This window comes from Diadema antillarum, unplaced genomic scaffold (genome assembly GCF_040938485.1).
Source record: "Diadema antillarum isolate AM-2024a unplaced genomic scaffold, OU_Dant_1.0 scf00000048, whole genome shotgun sequence".
Lineage (NCBI taxonomy): Eukaryota > Metazoa > Echinodermata > Echinoidea > Diadematoida > Diadematidae > Diadema > Diadema antillarum.
This window is the reverse complement of record NW_027270937.1, coordinates 418082-437948: the sequence shown is the minus strand read 5'-3', so window position 1 is coordinate 437948 and position 19867 is coordinate 418082. Positions and strand designations below refer to the sequence as shown.

The 19867-nt window shown below is 41.2% G+C and overlaps 2 protein-coding genes across 4 annotated transcripts; one reads left to right on the top strand and one right to left on the bottom strand.

Moving 5' to 3' along the window:
- Positions 1-160: 160 nt before the first annotated feature.
- On the top strand, positions 161-10972 carry LOC139715418 (uncharacterized). 3 transcript variants are annotated; one of them, XM_071626991.1, is made up of 2 exons: positions 161-246; positions 7076-10972. In XM_071626991.1, the coding sequence occupies exon 2, from the start codon at positions 7365-7367 to the stop codon at positions 7932-7934; it is 570 nt and encodes a 189-aa protein (XP_071483092.1). In that variant the 5' UTR covers positions 161-246; positions 7076-7364; the 3' UTR covers positions 7935-10972. The 3 variants fall into 3 exon arrangements, with proteins under 3 accessions (XP_071483092.1, XP_071483093.1, XP_071483094.1); XM_071626992.1 differs by lacking the exon at positions 161-246 and adding an exon at positions 857-881; XM_071626993.1 differs by lacking the exon at positions 161-246 and adding an exon at positions 2735-2761.
- Positions 10973-11368: 396 nt separating this feature from the next.
- LOC139715397 (kappa-type opioid receptor-like) lies at positions 11369-12463 on the bottom strand. Its single transcript, XM_071626971.1, has one exon. It carries the CDS (start codon positions 12461-12463, stop codon positions 11369-11371), a length of 1095 nt encoding a protein of 364 aa, XP_071483072.1.
- Positions 12464-19867: the final 7404 nt, after the last annotated feature.

The window sequence follows — 19867 nt, the reverse complement described above, 5'->3', positions numbered from 1 at the left end:
GATTTTATACGCACCCATGGTGTACATACCACACCTGTATGGAGAGATGAGGCGCGCAATGGAGCTCGGAGCTCCATGGTAGAGCAAGTGGCCGCAGCGTCTTGTATTGTTCATCTTGCATTGTCTTGGCACCGGTACCGAGGAATTTTCTGGGGGTGCAGTGAACGGGATTCATATTGCGTTCAGCCGCTAGTGGTTCTAACTAGCCTGCGTGAGCAAGCATTGTCAATTTCTCTTCTGGCAACAGTAAGTATTATACAGAAGGCTACATGAAGTGTGTAAGGGGTGGTTCTGAAATCCAGCATTACTGAAGACTCACTGCGAATGCAATTTGCGATGTTTTGGTAGGAACATGGACCCTGTAGGTCCATGGTAGGAATAACTCCCCCGTCCAGCTCAGCTCGCTCCGAGAGCCAGAGTTCCCCTGCGCTCCAGCTGAGGAGTTGGTCAGTCAACAGTTTACCACTTATGTTTGGGTTCATAGTGCAATCGATCCATATCTCTCTGTCCTTATCTCTCTCTTTTTAATTGTACACACACGCGCCGCTCACTTTATCAGCTGTTTAATTGACTCGTCGTATGCCAGTTGACAATGCGCTTTATGATTAAAGTATGTTTTCAAGTGACGTGTACACGCGCTGGCTTGTTATTGTCAACGTGCCAAGAAACCCGCGATGCGAGTACTATAGCTGTGTCCTAGGAGCAGGATAACAACACGCGAGCTCAAAATCGAAAAACTATGCATTTTCTTCTTGCTTGACTGCTGATGCCCGGTACAGACCTGAAATCTAATTGCGTGTTGTCTTCTTTTCTCAGGCCACAAGGAATTTGTAATGAGTGTGTAGCATGTGCGGGATGATGGGATATTTTGTAGCTGTCAGGTGAGTTTGCACCGAAAAACACTGTGGTGTCCGTGAACTTATTACATGAATTGTATTGATGTCAACACAACTGTGTACCATTGTATAAGTGTGTGTGAATTAATGCATTCCTATAGTTCCTTATTGACATTAATACATATGTTCGTATCTGGTAACCAGACTGTCTGTCTGTTCTTTGAGAAAGCGATTATTCATTGTTATTATTGAATATATTTTACTTTACGGAAGGGGTAGCTATAGGGCCAGCACCTCCCTGGTTTGGCTACTCAGGAAATCGTGCACTTAAAGGCAAGAGTTCCATAATATATGTACCCCCGCTAAAGTAAAAAAAGAAAGAAAGGAAAAATAGGTTGTAAATTTAGCACATATTATAATTTCGGTGGATTTAGGATTAGGGTTAGAGTTGAGGGTCAAGGTTTAAGGTCCCTAGGGTTAGGGTAACATATTTATCTCAGTGTCCTACTTGTAGCTAGCAAGGGTGACACGTGCGAACCCGGAGTCCTACCCAGGTTATTTATAGTGGGGTACATAAATGGAACTCTTTCCCACTTAAAATCTGGTTAAAACCGCTAGAACATCGTACACGTATCTTAAAAAAAAAAATTAATTGCCCTCGATCTAATGCCCCTCCAATCCCTACACACTACTTGGAAGGTGTTGCCTCTGCAGTGATAGGTCCGCAGCGGTAAACTCCTGGATTACCCCCTTTAATTTGCCCCATCCCACCTCGCCCCGCATTGAAAATGCACATATTAGCGGCTCACGATTATACCATTTATTTAATCGTTACTGTTCGCGGCAGTGCTTCCTTAAAATTTGAATGTCTCCCCCCCCCCCCCCACCCCACCACAACACTTGCTAAATGTGTGTGTGTGCGTTCATCTGAATGTCCGTGCGTATAGCTAGCAAGGTTAGGGTGTGTGTAGCGTGGAATGAAAAAAAAAAATAGTGTCAGTCTTCCTGTTATAAGGAAGTCTTTCCCAGTTAGCTATAAATCCCTGCATGCATAACAATATGAATAGGCCCCCTTGCATCTCTCACTGCCCTTTCTTTTCTTTTCTTTTTTCTATTCATGAAATGCTTATTATTCTGTCAATCACATGATAAGGAAGCTCACACGTGGCTTCACAATCAGCATTTGAGTGGGCATTTCAGCCGTGTGTTGGGGAAGCCATCCAGCTATCTTGCAAATAACGAATTTGATATAGAATAGAAGTTTTGCTGCAAATAAAGTAAAAAACACACATACACACACACACTCACACAGCGGCAACCACACAAACATAATCCACACACAACAACAACAAATTCTCGTAATAATAAGGCAAGCTAATGTCGTGGGACAGGCCAGGGGAGTCGATTATAAATACGAAAAATTAAGCTAATGTTTCCATCCATGCCTAATGGCACCTATTTGATAACCATCCAGTACAAGTGCACTGTACTTGATGTGTGACCATGTGGAAACAAATTCATATGTTTCTACCTTATATCAACCAAATACGCGGATGTCATGTCACAATTGCGTGTAAATACACTCTGCTAAATTTGCAGACAACCTTCATTTCTGGAAGTAGTGCAGAATATCTATAGCTCTGCATATGAAACTTTTTCAAAACTTGAAAATGGAGTTTGAAAAGAAGATCTTGAGACTCGCGGGCATCATTGCCTGTACCAACAAAGCTTGCTGTACCAATTGACCCAGAAACTGACCTCAATCCTCACCTTACACCCCTGAATCCGTTCCAGGTCCTTTCACGTCTCACGTGAGACCAGGGAGGTGAGAAGGGAGACATTTTTATACTCTGTGAATGTTCTTGTCTGACACTACGAGACGACCAGCGTGTAAAATACACCAAGATGCCTGCAGAAACTGGCATGTAAGTGGGATATCAGCTAAAAACAGCATACCACTGCATGATGCGTTTGCATTTTATAGCAAAACAATACAATTCTACAAATTGTCTTCATATTAAAGGGGCATAGTCCCGGTAGTGTAGATGGCGCTGTTGATGATACTGCCGAAGATTACCGAAGTAGAGCTGTCATCAAGAGTAAAGTGCGTAGGTGTTGCTAAGTAACGTTGCCTTTGTTGTCTTCTCTGCGCATCGCGCAGTCTGTAGTAATGCCAGGGTGCGTGCATATGTGCTTCTTATTATGACATCACAAAAGAAGTTTGCTAAAGCTGTCATCCCCCTCAGCCGAATCATGAGCCGAAGTGTGATCGGACCACTGACTACAGAGAATCGGACTTCTTCGGACTCGGGAAAGTGGGCCAAAGCGTAAGCGCCAAAAGAAGTCGATAGCGTAGGTCTCTATAGGAAACTTGCGCCGTGCGCCCGCGTAGGCATTTGACTAAAACACGGGGACCATGCACCTTTAACATTGTTGCTGTCGCTTGTATCTTAACAATATTTCTGTTAGGGCCCTCGATAAACATTTTGTCCTTTCATGTTTGGAAAACACAAGGTTTGCTTTATTTATATAGCATCAAACTTTTAGCCAGTAAGAATAAACGACTTTCGTGATGTTTTCAAGTGATCGTACTTGCGAGACATAACGTCTCTCAGTATCACAGTACCATAACTACTACAAAAACAGACGTTAAATTGATTAGAAAATACTGATTCCGGACATGCAATATTTCATGTAAGAAATTTATTACAGATTTACAGATTTAGATTAACAGATTTACCGCAATGCGTGGCGACCTACTTTTTCAGGAACCATATTGATGTGCCTGCGCTAACTAACTCTTCTATAGAATATAGCAACTGGTAAACCGATTAAGAGACATGAGATTTGAAGAAAACAACCATTGATATGAATGCCTCCCTTGAACTCGGTTCTGTTTTGGTTGAGCATACGTCCGACTCCTAGAGAGTGTAACAAGGGGGTGGGGTTACTGCTGTGGTTACGTCTGTCATTATACCATACAGTTGTATACAGTGTGATATGAGGATTGGGCAACCGTCCAAAACGGATTAGTCAACGAAACACCAGGCCCCACGTCGCGGGCTAACAGAAGCGGAAAGATATACTAGTTTCCCATCAGACGGAAACGCCTCTATTATATCCGACTTCCGTAGGCTCGGAGGCGCTTGGGGTCCTACTCTCAGACAAAATTCTTGCATTCTTTATTCCTTTTCTTTTTGGCCATGTCTAAGCAGATTTTCCCCAATATCCTATATTCACTTCCGTCATACCGATAGCGTAAGGGGAATCACCTACATGTATTCAAAATTCGCGGAAATACGTTCCTGTCCCAATTTCAGAGTGATTGAATTCAGCTCACCTGGTCCCACTGAATAGGCCTACATATTGATAGGTTTGTATTTTAGTTTGTAACACGTATTCCTTAAAAGCCAGTTCGTAGTTCCAGTTTGCGCGTACGCAGAAAGAAGTCATTTGTATACCGACAGGCATGATGTTTGTTTTTATTTTTGTTTTTGTTTTTTCATTTTTACCAATGTGCACAGTGCATGTGAGCTAATTACAAAATGCCTTATTGTTGCTACGTAGGGCAAACCATGGCCAAGATTGATGTTATCTGGAACAAACCATTAGTATGTTTCAGGGAGGTGAGAGGAAATATCCCTGGTATGTTTGTAATGGACATATATTGAAGAATATTTTGGTAAAATGCCGTATTTGAATATAGGGAATCATATCATAATAGAAAGCTATGAATTAGTTGTCATCGCTGTTACACACATTGACACAGACTTACTTTCCCTGTTCATCCCTCAGATGATTGTCATAACCTGCCTTTTGACGTATTTTCAGCTTATATTTGTTACACCTATTCTTCATCACAGTATGCTGTTCTACCCCCCCCCCCCCAAAAAAAAATCAAATAATTTTCAGTAGGAATCAGTGAAAATCAGTTTGTGTGTTTGTTTCTTTGTTGGTTAATGTTTTTTATTACTAATTTATTTATTTCTTTAATCGGACCTGAGTGTTATTGGCAGTGGGTTAGTTGTTACGTAACTGACGTCTGACGTCTTCATAATCTGAGCAACAATTTGTTGGAATTTTGACAAAAAGTACGAATAATGATTTCGGGATGAGGATGAGATGGAGAATGACCAAATCTGGGATGAAGGTTAAAACTTCGGATTTTTACCCCCTCTTTTTGTATGTGGATGGGCTGGGTGTTTTGTGCATTCATGTGTCATTTTATATGTATGCAGGGCACTCTGTTTTTATCACACTTTCTGTCTGCATAACACATCTCTATCTCTGTCTCCATCTCTCGCTTGCTCCTTCATGTATTGATCTTTCTCATATCCTCCCAGACACAATATACACACTCTTTCTTTACATCTTCTGTCTCCGCTGAATCAGGCTGAACGAGAGAATCGCAAATCATTTCTTTATTGTACATGAAAGTCCATTTCATTTCACGACGTTTACGGTTTACAGTGTTGTAATTTTTAATGAAAACTTCATACAATCTAAGTATAAAAATGATCATCATGCAAGCAGAGTTTAAACGATTATTAGAAGCAAAACTGAACATCTCCATTTCGAATACATTAAACCGACATCTTATAATTTCGCGTAATATTTCTAAAACAAAAACGAAAATGAGGCGTTTATCATGTAGGCCTACTTAACATGGTAATATCACAGATGGACTATGCTATTACAGCATGGTTCTTCCATATTTAAGACGAGCTTGATATATTGATACCATTTTTTGACCGAATACTTCAGTCCCAACATTTATGATGGAAAGATGCCTATAATATCAGTGAGCGGAAGTGTGTGGTACGCGTTTTAAGTCTAGTCTCACAAATTTTTACGTTCTCTGAATTAGTTACAGTCAACTTGTTGGGTACGCCTGTTATGTTACATGGCTGCAAGAACGCAGTCCAACTTCAATAGCCTTTTGACTTGGCCACAGGGCCGAGTATTCCAAGAAACGACTGACATTCAAGACTGTTAGCTGAAGGGCTACATAACCACTTTCATAGATCTTGAGTCTCTTCCTTTTTCAGTCGCTTCTTCATCATATGCATACAATGTAGCTCCGAAACGTTTACCACAGGCCTTCCTTAAATCTCCGCAAAACTGTGTTGAAGTCTGTGTTGAAGCATACCATCCGTCCGGAATAAGTAAAAACGAAATCCTCAAAGATTGGGACTGACTCCATGCACGTTTTTACACGCAGGAAACCAACCATGGGTTATAAGCGTCATTGCAACGATAATCACGTTGGACGATAACCTCCAGGTCACTACAAGAACGATAAGAGATTAGTATTCTTTTGAGTAAATATTTAAGCCCGACACTAAGCTGCTGTTCCATTGTAAGAAAAAAACTAACGAACAAAGATTATTGCTGCGATTTCAAACATACCCATTAGTTCGAAATGAAACAGCGTCAACGCAAGCTTATAATATAGTCCCCTATTAGTGCGTGGACGAAATGGATTTCATATGCTCAGCAATCTATTTTCCCCCATCTGTACAATTGTGATAGCCCAGAGTGACATTTTCTGTTGACTGTACAGAGGAGTCAGAGCAAACGTAGTAGGTATAGCCTCGTTGAACAAGTTTGAGTGAAGCTTTAAACATCTTACATGTAGACATCTTACATTTTTGGACTCTTAAACTTTTTTTGAAAAGTCCTTGGTGATGGTAAGTATGTGCAAAAATATTATGACCGTTATACGAAAAACTAAGCGGTTATCACAGGTATACTCTACGATTTTTTTGTTAGAGTTTGTATGATCAAATCCACCTGTAGTTGTTATTGGATGTGCTGATTGAACACTAATGTTTCTCCAAGTTAGAATGTAGTGCCTAGTGTTGCATGCATTATGTGGTAAAGGATTCTTTCCAAACTCATAAGTTCTCGAAAATGAAAAGTACTGCCGCTCCCAAAATACAATGGGGATTCACTACGGTTCACCTCTGAATATTAGCTTGACCGTCGGAAGTGGGAGTCAACAACTAAAACCTGTGGAACCGGAAGTTTCATGTAATGTGATTTGATACATGAACGTTATCACGATAAGTGCGATGGCTACGTAACCCCAACAGTATAGCAAGAAGATAATTTAGTTTGAACAGAACCTAACATTCAAAGTTGCAATAGGGACACACGAACTTTAATCAGAGGGATGGAATATCATTGCATAAGACATTATAAGCAACAAACAAACATTCGCTGTTTTTATTTTTTAGGCCAGCAGGAGTGTCGGCCCAAGGGACAACCCAAGATATGTGGTGGAAACTTGTATACGCCGCATGTCCAACATAACAGCCATTGATTTCACCGTCACCAAAGAGATTTCCCGGACAAGTTCACCTGTCCTCAGCGGCTGCTGCAACATCGGTATCGTCCCTCTTTGTGTGCTGTGAGTGCTGACTGGCATATAAAAACCGCAGAGCGTTGTCTACACTGTCCAAAGTCCCTGGCACAAAAAAGGGTTATACCTGTCGCAATGGTGTGATTGATTGGCGAGGTGTCATCATGGCAGACGACCGATTCATAATCGCGGCTGAGGAAGACAAGGACTATGGGAGAGCCACTGTGGAGAGATTCTTTAGGGAACACTGCAGGACCAGCCTGGAACGGCTTGGTCGTCTGGACCTGGACTGTTGGGCCGTAACGAGAAGAGTTGTGAGTTTCCTCACGAAGGCCGCGCCGAATTCTACACCGAAACGAGTCCGCTGGAGCGTGGTCAACCCCTTCGCGGACCCGCGCAGCGATCCTGAGGATAACCGAATATCGCACTGGGTAATCGAATGGAACGGCCGTGTCGTGGACGCCACGGTGCTTCAATTCTACGACCTCGGAGATCTACTCAGTGCTGAGGGACAGGCGGCCTTCAAGCGGCGATGCTACTGTGAGGCCGGAACTGTCATGGCCTTTAGAGGCTGTTCAGAAATTCATCCCCCGTGGATCCGCGCCACCATCGTAGGCGGACGGGCGTACGAAGATTTCGCGCGTAACATTTTGGCAAGCCCGTATTTCTACGGGAGGGAGCGCGACCACCCTCTGTTCGTTCACGCAAAGGTCATAAGGCCGAGGATAAAGTAGTGAATTATCGACTGAAGAGATTCGTCAAATCTCATTATTTTCGTATTATGGAATTCCTTTCCAGAAAACTTAGACTGTAGTGGAGAGACAAGCAATTCAATTTGATTGTAGATCTCAGTATAGTATACCTACACCGTTAGTCATTATTTTGTATCTTTCTTGCCGATATCAGGTTATCAACTAGCATTCCATTGCTGGAGAGCCTACTTAATAGACTTATTCACTAAATGGCTTACTTACTGAATGGCAATACCGGTACATTAATTTTAGATCTCAATATTATAGTACCTACACCGTTAGTCATTATTTTGTATCTTTCTTGCCGATATCAGGTTATCGACAAGCATTCCGTTGCTGAAGGCCTACTTAATAGACTTATTCACTAAATGGCTTACTCACTTAATTTCTTGTTCACTAAATGCCGATGCATTTTTATTTCAACTTTTACCGCGCATCTTACTAGTTTTGCACAATCACAGTTTTTTGTTTTGTTCAGGTTTTTTCTTGTTTTTTTTTCTGCAGCCTCATAAACTACAGATATTAAACAGTGTATTATGGTTGCAGTGATCCCCACTGTATTATTTTCATGAATATTTTCTGCGTGAAGGTTGTATTGTGGCAGTTGCCTGATTTCAACTGCTCTCTTTGCTGCAACGTCTGTTATCGGTGCTAAATATTGTTGAATAGATTTGTGTTCTTTTTTATTTATTTATTCACCGCTCATGGAATGGACGGCCCTTTCAGCGTGCAAGCTGCTGTTATTGGAAGGAGTCCAACAAACTTGTCTCACCTTGCTCAGCTGCACAGACAATTTATGTTTGCCATGAATTTTACTCAAGGTTGTGTATGATTTTGGTCGAAACAGCAGACCTCAAACTGTCATTAGGGAGCTTTCGCAAGCAAGACGCGGCCGCTAGTTGAGCGTGCCGTGTGCAAAATTTGCTTCTACGCGCGGTCAAATCCGTAAAACCTCCCGTCCTGGGGACAACGAGAACGGTTCTGATGTTAGGCACGATTGAGTAGTCATCCAGTCAGCAATCTTGTCGTGCGTGTGGGGCTGTGGGTCATACCATGGACCACTACGCGATGGTTAACGTTTCACGCATGACCAAAAATCGCTACGTCTTCCTCTACCCAGAAAAGCGAAACTACTCAGATGATGGGGACGGGAGTCCGAGCGCGGGGAATGTCACAGCTGATTGCTTCCACGTCCTCTCAGTCTTCCCGTCGTGTAGCGAAAGCTCCCTGCTGAGATCGGTATGAGGCAGATCGTCCAACGACAAAATTCGGGAACTGAATCCTGCTAATTCCGTTGTGTGTTATGTTTTGGGGTTATTGTGTTTTGGTTCTGGTTTGGTTTTGGTTTTGGTTTTTCTCGCGAATTCTCGTCACAACCTTGAGTAACATGCATGGCACCCTAAATTGTCTCTGTGCAGCTGAGCAGGAAGACACAAAGTATTATTCCGTTACGTGAATCATTCTGAAAACAAAACAGAACTAAAAGGCAGAAGACAAAAGACAGTCATCACGTGAAGCAGACGTTTCCATAATGTTGGATGTGTCGTTCGCAGGACAAAAACACGAAAGTATTAGCAGTTTTTATACTCGCAGTATACACCGTCTAATTTATCTGTTCAATGCAATGTGTCGTTCGCTCACAGGACAAAAACACGAAAGTATTAGCAGTTTTTATACTCGCAATATACACCGTTTAATTTATCTGTTCAATGCAAAGTATGTTACTGCTTTATTTGTTTAATCAAGCATGTACAGTAGTATGTGCTCAAGCCGTTCAGTGCAAAGTAGGTTACTGATTTATTTGCTTAGTCAATATATTATGTACAGTATGTAGTTATAGTCTACTACAGATTATTTATTGCATTATCAGCTACACATTCCCTTCTCCGTGCTTGTAGATAGATTTCATCCCGTTCAGCGTCAAATGTTTACGATGCTAATACATTATTGTATCTTGTATCTATTCGCACTAATTTTATATTTCGGCACATGTTTATGTTTGTCTGCATTTGCTGCCATTTACCGAAAGACGCAATTTGTAAGCATCGTACCCTGTAGCCTAAAAAATGTGTATGTCGTAACTTCTATTTTAGCAGCATTCGTTGTGACTTAGGACATCAATGCAATGTACAAACACTAATTTTGTTTGGCAAGACACCAATGCAATGTACGTCGTCATATTCCGTTTTAAATTAAATTCATTTGAATGTATAGTGTACATTATTAGGAGCAAACGAAGGGTGAAAAAGATACTCACGTGCAACGAAACAATTATTCATTCTTTTTCCGTCTTCGTCTCGTATCTATGTCATAACAACATGAGTTTTTTGTATCATTGTCAGTATTTCTAGTGGGCAACATTTTACAATCCGATAATAGGCCAACCTCAGATATTAGGCCTTCTGTGAATTCCGCAAACGCGTGAGAATAATAATTGATGTGAATACGGATCTTTTGCGCATTCCCGTTCGTGTAACAGCACCTAGAGTGGGGACGTCCCGAAAATATCCGCAATTGATGAAAAACGGTTCCTTAATTGCAGAATATTCTTCCACAATACTCGCTATTCAGAGGAGCCTTTGTTACCTCATTATATGGAATATATAAGAGTTATGCATGATCGGCGAAGAATGGTGACGATTCAACACTTGTGAATACAACTGTATACGACATTACAGTATTGTATATGATTATGACTCTCGACATGCTTCGTATGACGTTTTGTTGTTGTACGATCATCACTCGTGTCTTCTGGAATAAAGCTTCCATTTTGTATAACAAGACAAGTAGTATTCTTCATTTACATTTCAAACTTGGGACTTTTATTCTGTTGTGTCTTTATACTGTCCTTTGCCGAAGTTTTAGAGAATCCAGGCGACTTCATGTAATGTAGCTACTGTATTTCAGAGCAAGATCCAAATTGTTGAGGAGTATAGCAGTAGTTAGAGTTGTTAAAGCATGTACATGCACTCGTCATTTAATCAACTTTCATTTCTTAAAATCTTCATCATTACGATGAGCATGCTACTGTTATCGCTACCGTCAAAATAGTGCATGAATAGCAACTATACATGTATGAATATTGATGGTGTAGAACAGCCCAAATGTTTCAACGTCTCTCTCAAAGAAACGTACAGACCAACATGTGCCTTGGTATCATGGCATTTGCTACTGCGACAATTGCTCCTGTGGAATATCTGCACGCTAAGCCAAACATAAATTCTACTCACAAACGTAACCCTTACCTTAATCCTCGGATAAAACTAAACCTAACACCCTATCACAACCCTTCCCTAACACCCTAAGTCCTTGGAGAAAATAAGACTGGAGCAAATGTCGTGTCCCCGCCTGCCGTTGGCATTCATTAAACCCATCGCCGCCATTGAACAGGGTGCATAACCCAGTGCTGGAGGTCTCTAGGTGGCACTATCTAATGTACCCTGACCTGTTTCAGTAGTTCCCGATTTCTGCCTGTCCCTGTCTCGTTCGGCGAGGAACCGCGCTAGGGATCGGGACGGTTGGGGGATTTCGCGCCAGCGTCCCCGAAGCATGCACCCCATGACGACCCTGAAGTGAGGGTGCTTCCAGCCGTAGATCATAGGGTTGATGATGCTGTTGAACACAACGAGCATCCCAGCTACGTAGGTTGAGACGAGTAGAACGTCCGAATGCTGGATGTCCCTTCCCCGCAGGACCCCGACAGCCACGTACACCACCGCGGCGGGGCTGAGGCACAGGATGTAGCAGCACACCACGCACAGCATATTCTTCGTGATGATGAGCTCAATGTTCCGTTGTCGAGAGTCACCAGACGATCTACCCAAGGCGATGGCGCTTTTTTTCACGTGCTTAAATATCAGTCCGTAGCACACAAACGTGATAACGAAGGCTATGAATGCGGAGGCGGCATACAAGCCGGCGAAAAGTTTTCCCTTAGGATGGGCAAAATCGTAGACACAGTGTCGAGAATACTTGTCGTATCCCAAACGACCGTGTCCAGATAGTTGAGGAATTACCAGGGTGATGGTTGGATAGAGCCAAGAAAAAACCACCATGCAGCCGACATTTCTGGCGGAGAAAATGCGGCGGTACGTTTGCCGTGGCTTGGTAATGAGCACGCAGCGGCTGAGGGCAATGAGCATGATGGTGATCACACTGCAGACTGCTGCATCGAGGGTAAGGGCCGCGATCAACTTGCAGGTGGCGCGCGGCAGCGGCCAGCCATCCGCGCTCACCAGCCCGGCCGCCTGGAACGGCAGAACGAGACAGATCACGATATCGCCGGCGCTGAGGTTGACGATCAGAAGACTCGTCATCGTCTGAAGTTTTCTCGAAAGTGCGATCGCGAGGAAGACCAGAAGATTCCCGACAATCCCGACGATGGCGAATACGCACAATATGCTCGCTCGTAGTATGTAATCTCCTGGGCTTTCCAGGAAACCCGCCGTTACATTCGCAGTCACTTCAACTTTGTCATTGATGACATCAGTAACTACCTCAACTTGATCCATTGTTCATGTATTCCTGAGGACGAAAAACATTGGGAAAGTGTTAATGGGCCCATTATGTATGCATAGGAGCCTACAAACTATATCAGGGCTTGACACCAATGTTTCTTTCGCTAAGTGGCCCGCTTGTCCATGTATATATATATATATATAATATATAATAATTAAATTTGACATGTTAGTGACCAGGAAAAGAACTGTTGAGGCGCTAAAGAAAAGGAAACATAGCAGTCTGATTTGAATTATAGTTACCCAATTGGGCCATCGAATAAAACATAACAGTAGGCCTATTATACTGTATGCTTTGTGGAAATTTGGTTTATGGCTCCGAGCAACCGGGCCACCGCCAAAGTCGAGCTCTGCTTATATGTGCATGTACTTATGAATATATATATATCATAGTGAAAAAAATTAGACTTGAGGCGGACGTTGCTCTCCATCTTGTTCTCCCTTTTAATCGAGCTTTCGGCCCTTCATCAGGCCTTCATCAGGATCTATACCAACAGAACAATAACATCGTCTTAATGGTATAATGTGCCATGATGTATAACGCAATGTCGTATAATATCAAAGCTTCTGAAATGGCACACTATGCCATTTATTGTTCTGTTGGTAGATCCTGATAAAGGCCTGATGGCAGGCCGAAAGCTCGATAAAAAGGGAGAACAAGATCGAGAGCAACGTCTAATTTCTTTCACTATATACTACCCACAATGAGGCACCGCGTACGTTTGGGATGGGAACAGTCTCTCGCACTATTTACTATGTATATATATAGCGAGAGAGAGAGAGAGATTTTATAATTATACAGTAATTTCGACTACATGAAAGTAAGGAATTGAATCTTGGCGTCATTAATGGATGACAATGCGTCTGTTGATATCACATTGACCTGCATTCTGCTACGACACAGGTAGTGCTCAACGCATTCTGGTTGAGCAATGTACGTTAAGTAATTGACATCAAATACAAGTACGCATGAGTCATTTACGTCTGTCGTATGCATGTGACAGTTGATATGCATATATTTAATATATAATGTATATAGCGAGAGAGAAAGAGAGCGCGAGATTTTATAATTATACAGTAATTTCGACTAGTACATGAAAGTAAGGAATTGAATTTTGGCGTCAGTAATGGATGACAATGCGTCTGTTGATATCACATTGACCTGCATTCTGCTACGACACAGGTAGTGCTCAACTCATTCTGGTTGAGCAATGTACGTTAAGTAATTGACATCAAATACAAGTACGCATGAGTCATTTACGTCTGTCGTATGCATGTGACAGTTGATATGCATATATTTAATATATAATGTATATAGCGAGAGAGAAAGAGAGCGAGAGATTTTATAATTATACAGTAATTTCGACTAGTACATGAAAGTAAGGAATTGAATTTTGGCGTCAGTAATGGATGACAATGCGTCTGTTGATATCACATTGACCTGCATTCTGCTACGACACAGATAGTGCTCAACTCATTCTGGTTGAGCAATATAAGTTAAGTAAATTACATCAAAATACAAGTACGCATGAGTCATTTACGTCTGTCGTATGCATGTGATAGTTGATATGCATATATTTAAAGAAGAATCAAAATTTCAATCAAATTTATAGAGACAAAAAGGAAATGGTTAGGATTGCAGGAAGTTTGGATATTGGTTTTTTGAAGGATTTCCGCAGAATTTCGAAGGTCAGGGGATTGAAATACTTTAGACTGTCACGAGACCACATTTTGTGAGGGTATGTGTCAAACGCTTTGTGTGTGTGTGTGTGTGTGTGTGTGTGTGTGTGTGTGTGTGTGTGGATGTGTGTCTGTGTGTGTGTTAAATTTATTTTCAGGTCGTTCCACCAGTGGCAGTTAAGAGGCCGGTCATCAAAATAGTGATACATATGTAGCTATGCTTTGTAAATGTTTTGATAACGAAAGGCATCTCTTTGCAGCATACTTTTATCGTATTAAATGTTTGGAAAATAATGGAACATCGGAAGAAAAAAAAAGAAGAATATGATGTTCTGGAATAACCGCACTTCTAGAGGAAAATATTACGAACGTCTAGTTATGTTAGCCCACGTGATACTGCTACATGACTGCAAGGGGCTCCCTCCAGTCTGTGTAAAACTGAGAATTTATTTACTTCGGTCCCATAAAGTAATCCTGAACAAAATAATTATTTAGCGGTAAAGTTTACGACAAGCTAAGGCCCCCCCCCCCCAAATATTTACATGGATTCAGTCAATGCAGAAATAGTAGAAATCATCGGTTAGGGGTGAGGAAATCGGACAGTGGGTTAAAAACAAAACAAAAAAGGGGGTCACGAATTTCTGAAGTTGAATTCATAAGCCATTATCACTGAAAAGAAGGCTTTACAACTCATGACGTCACAGTAATGGAGAATTCCGCAAAATTTCGTTGTTTTTAACAAACCATTGCTCGTTGATTGACACAACGTTCAGGTTAATATTATATTTCCCCTACCTTCTAAAGGAGGTAACATGTAGAATTCTCCTGTTCTCTTCATCTGCCTTACGTTGTGCCACTGCCACTTTCTTGAGGCATTGCACCTTACGTTCCTTGCGGCGGACAATTTTTGCCACCTCTCACGAAGTTTCGGCCTGAGTCTGAGAAACTCCACCGATGGTCATGACAATGGCTTTTGTACGATCTGAGCCGAATTCGAACATTTTCCATTATCGTGTTTATAGTTTGTCCATCTTTGCTCAACTTCGGGATAGTGTGATATCTGCATAATTAGTTAAGTCGTATACAGGTTCGGACAATCCTCTTAAATGAATCTCGGATTTACATTGTTGTAGTTATTGAAACAAATGAGAAAGATGCATGCATGAATAAGAAAGAAAAATAAAGTTAAAGATGAATTATTTATCCGAGAGTCGTTATGGGTCTGACCTACAATATAAACTGCAGAATGACAAGAGGACCGATGCAGATTGCCAAGTACCGTCTTGTCTAGTCTTCAGGTCATGAAACATAAGAAAAAACGCAACTTAGCAAATTACTAGTACCCGTTATGACTTGAAGTCATTCTTGAATTGAGAGAGACTACATGCCTTTGTCTGTTCGTTAATTTTCATGGACATATCAATTCTACAACATCTGTAATATATAGGTGTATACTCACAGTATGCTGAACCAATGTATTTGACGACGATGAGGCTATAAGCTCTTCGGGATGTGTGAGATGACTTTAGTCATAGTGTCCTCAAGTAGGGAACATCCAGAGGAAAAGCAGAAGAAAACTGATAGTGTACCAATACTGTTTTGCAATTTCGTTTTTGTACTTCCGTCTTTATTTGTGTGTTGTATTTTTGGAACAGATGTTCATTATTTTTTCGCCATAAGGCAACCAGTGCACACGTTTCAAATGCGTAGGCGGGATTATGACCGAAAGTCACATTATACAGTTGTTAGTATTATTTCTTTTTCTTTCAGTTTTGTGTCGTGGGTCGCATGCATATCCACGTGAATTGGAAACAAATTGTTATTATTTTTCTTTTCCCAAGCAATCAGTCCCCCCCCCCCTCTCTCTCTCTCTCTCCCTCCCTCTCTCTCTCTCTCTCTCTCTCTCTCATTCTGTTTGCATTCATTACACCATAGTCGTCGTATGGCAGCGAAAAGGCAACGGAAGATTCCATCCGAAGTTTTTCTTTGAAAACGCCCTTGTACAACCTCAAGACTCAGACAGAAACTGTCTTTGAATCCCCTTCTATCGAATACTCCTTTTTATTACAAGCTGTGTACTACAGGATAGTGACCGAATCATAGGTGATAAGACATAAAATCAGGTGTTATTAGATCCTTACGTAGCACATTTCACCTAAATTTTGTCAAATTAAAAAAATACCGTCGAACATGTAAATTTTCTAGCCAATAACTATATACAGTGTATATCAAAATTACTTGAACGCTACAATTGCTGCTGTATTCTTAAGCACAAAATGGCATACGTAAGCAATTGCGTTACTATGAAAAACTACATCTTCTTCATCTTAAGGAGAAAACAATTTTTCTTGGTATTCTTCTGAAGACTGGTATGACAAAACCTACAAAAGCATTATTATTTGCCTATGCGGCCACCTTACTTTGCAACAGGGTTGATCAAGATATACGCAGGGCTCGACATTAGCGATGGCAAGGTCCCACTAAAAATGGTGTCTGGCCACCAAATTCATCTTTTGGTGGTCCGATCGGGTAACTGCGATTCAAAATGGATTGTTGCTTTTGCTTTTATTTCGGACAACTACGCAGCCTTTTGGGGACACCAACATTTCAGATTTGGCGATTTCGTGACCCGAACGGGTCACCAGTCAAAAATGTTAGTGTCGAGCCCTGTGATGTAACTCTTTGTGCTTCCAATCTTTTGATTCAAAATCAACTTGTTAAATACAATCCGTGTCTGTGAACTTCATTTAAAGTTATAATGTTGTCAGTCCTGTTAACAACATGCCAGCTGCGAGATGATGCCTCCTACTAGCCATAAGGAAATGCCAATCCTTTCTTATGTGTCTGTATTTCATCATTTATGTTAATAAATATCACTGCGCTAGCCCTCATCATGTGATATATTTCCTCATGTACAGTATGTCCCCAAAAAAATTACAACGGGGCCCTCCGCAATGATATCTTTAAAAATAGTGAATCAATCTAAATACAAATTCAGGGTATGAATCCACATTTCTCTGTGACCGCTTAACCAAATTGAATGGGGTTTTCTGCAAAATAGAGCTAAGATGTTATATTTTAAGACCCTGAAGTAGCACTTAGACAGGTTGATCATAATAGGTGTTATCAATTCGAAAATCTGATTGTATTTTTTGGGGCGACTTACTGCAGTATGTCCCCCGAAAAATTAAAATCAGATTTTCGCATCGATAATGCCCAATATCATTAATTTTTTTAATGCTACCTCAGGGTCTTAGAATATAACATTTTAGCTCTATTTTGCAGAAATCCCCATTCGCTTTTGTTAAGCGGTCACAGAGAAATGTGGATTGTTGTAAAGCATGTCATAAATCTGATTCTTCCGAGTTTAGCATTTCGATGATCTTGTGTGTGAATAATAGACAGAACTTGGACAGAAGAGATTCCCGACATCCTCTACAAAATTCCGTATTTCTCTTTGACCACTGAAGCAGTGGGGTTTTCTGTAAGATGTGGGCAATGAGTTATAGTTTCATACCCTGAATTTGTATTTAGATTGATTCACTAATTTTAAAGGTATCATTGCGGAGGGCCCCGTTGTAATTTTAGTTGGGACATACTGTACATCTTATTTGCATTCTACTTTCTTTGCATTGTGCACGAAACTTCTATCAACTCCCTCCAGCTTCGTACATGCACGAGTATCGGCTAAATACAGTAACTCGTGCAGTTTATCAAAACAAACTAGGCTGACGATCTTCACTTGTTATCACACCAACAGGCAGGCTACAAATATCTTGTCGCCCTTTCTCAAGCTAAACACTAAATACAAACAAAATCATGCTAACAATAATCAATCACAATATTGGTCCATATTCTGGTGAAGTAAGTTAACCGCTTTTTCTACCCTTCTGGCTGTTGTTAGTATCAGCATGTGTACAGTTTCGCAACCACACCTTTTCTTGATCGTATTGAGCTGTATCTTGCACACAGTTTATTATCCCTCTCCCATGGCACCATTTAGGTAGTTCAGAGAGATTTTTGTACAGCTGGTGCAATTTATCTGCGATCTACTTCGTCAAAGCTGTAAGTCACATGTGTGGCTCCGTGGTCGCCGCGGAGTAATCGTGACAACCAGCCGGAAGGATGTGGGATTTCACGTAGCCGTCCGCGGAGGATGCAACCGAGGACGAGCCTGAAATGTGGATGCTTCCAGCCATAGATCACAGGGTTGATACAGCTATTGAGCACGACAAGTTCTACGCAAATAGACGTGACGACCAGCATTGCCAGGGCGTTTTCAGGCTCTTTTTCATCCCCACGGTGGACGACAATAGCAAGACTCATTGCCATTGATGGACCGACAGTAGTTATAGTAGTCTAAATGGTGACGCCCTATGGGAAATCGCGTGTTGTAGGCGAATCGGGGGTGTTCACTTTCCATAGGCCCTGTGTTAAAGTTGGACTTAGAATTTCTCCATAGACGCTGTAGTTAAGAAATTGGCCGAAATTTTTTGGTGACGCCCTATGTTATAACGTGTGATGTGATGTTGATATTTTGTCTAAGTCCGAGATATGTTGGAACTTAGAATTTTTTGGGTGATGTGTTGAGTGAATGGGTGAAAATGTCTTGGTGACGGTTGTATATGTTATAACGTGTGATGTGGTTTGCGTGTGAAGATTGTACATGAATGTGTTAGTACCGGTTTTGGTGTTGCGTTGTGTGCGTGTGTGCGTGGCGTAATGGTCCTATGTTATAACGTGTGATGTGATGTTGATATTTTGTCTAAGTCCGAGATATGTTGGAACTTAGAATTTTTTTGGGTGATGTGTTGAGTGAATGGGTGAAAATGTCTTGGTGACGGTTGTATATGTTATAACGTGTGATGTGCTTTGGATTCGGTTGGTGAGGACCGTGTGAAGATTGCACATGAATGTGTTAGTATTGGTCTGGCGTTGCGTTGTGTGCGTTGTGTGCGTGTGTGCGTGGAGTAATGTGTGGTTGATGTGTGATTGATGTGGGCATGTTTTTTCTTTGTGTGTGTGTGCGCGTGGTCGTGGGATACAAGGGGTTCTTTCATATTTCCTTGTTTTACTCTTTATTTTCTTCTTCGGAGAATGTGTTGCGCTGTGTGCGCGTGATCGTTGGATATAAGGGGCTTTTTCATATTTCTTTGTCTTCTTCTTCATTTTTTTCTTCATTTTTTTCTTAATGGTTGACATGCGTGGAATATACATCAAACATCGATGTAGGTAAAGAAGTTCGTTGGTATTTCTTTATTTTTTTTCTGAATGGATGAGGAGAATGATATATAATATATTTATATATATATATATATATGTAGCCCACCTCTCGCTCATTCGCACTCGTAGACCTTAGATGGAGAGAGAGAGACGGCAGACTTCTTGTGGTGAAAAGCAAGTCTTGAATCTTTTATTCCGTTAGTAACCAGATGAATACTCAAATGATAAAACACAAAACAATTTATAGCAAAATCATGTACAACAATTACGGCTCTATGTCAGCACACCGTGTTTACACAACATCTGCTTAGTGCTACCAGCCTGTAATTACGAATGAGAACTGCTCACTCTGTGTGAAACAAAATAACATATGTGATATACTCTCTTATTTGTCTGCCTACCCTATCCCCAGCTGTAAACAACTAAATTGATACACCCTTCTTGATTTAGCTGTAAAGCGGTTACTCAGTAGGTATATGACTTAGAACACAATCT

What these genes read in the sequence shown, in the direction of transcription:
- LOC139715418 (XM_071626991.1), top strand. Translation starts at nt 7,365, where the DNA reads ATGGCAGACGACCGATTCATAATCGCGGCTGAGGAAGACAAGGACTAT.
- LOC139715397 (XM_071626971.1), bottom strand. Translation starts at nt 12,463, where the DNA reads ATGGATCAAGTTGAGGTAGTTACTGATGTCATCAATGACAAAGTTGAA.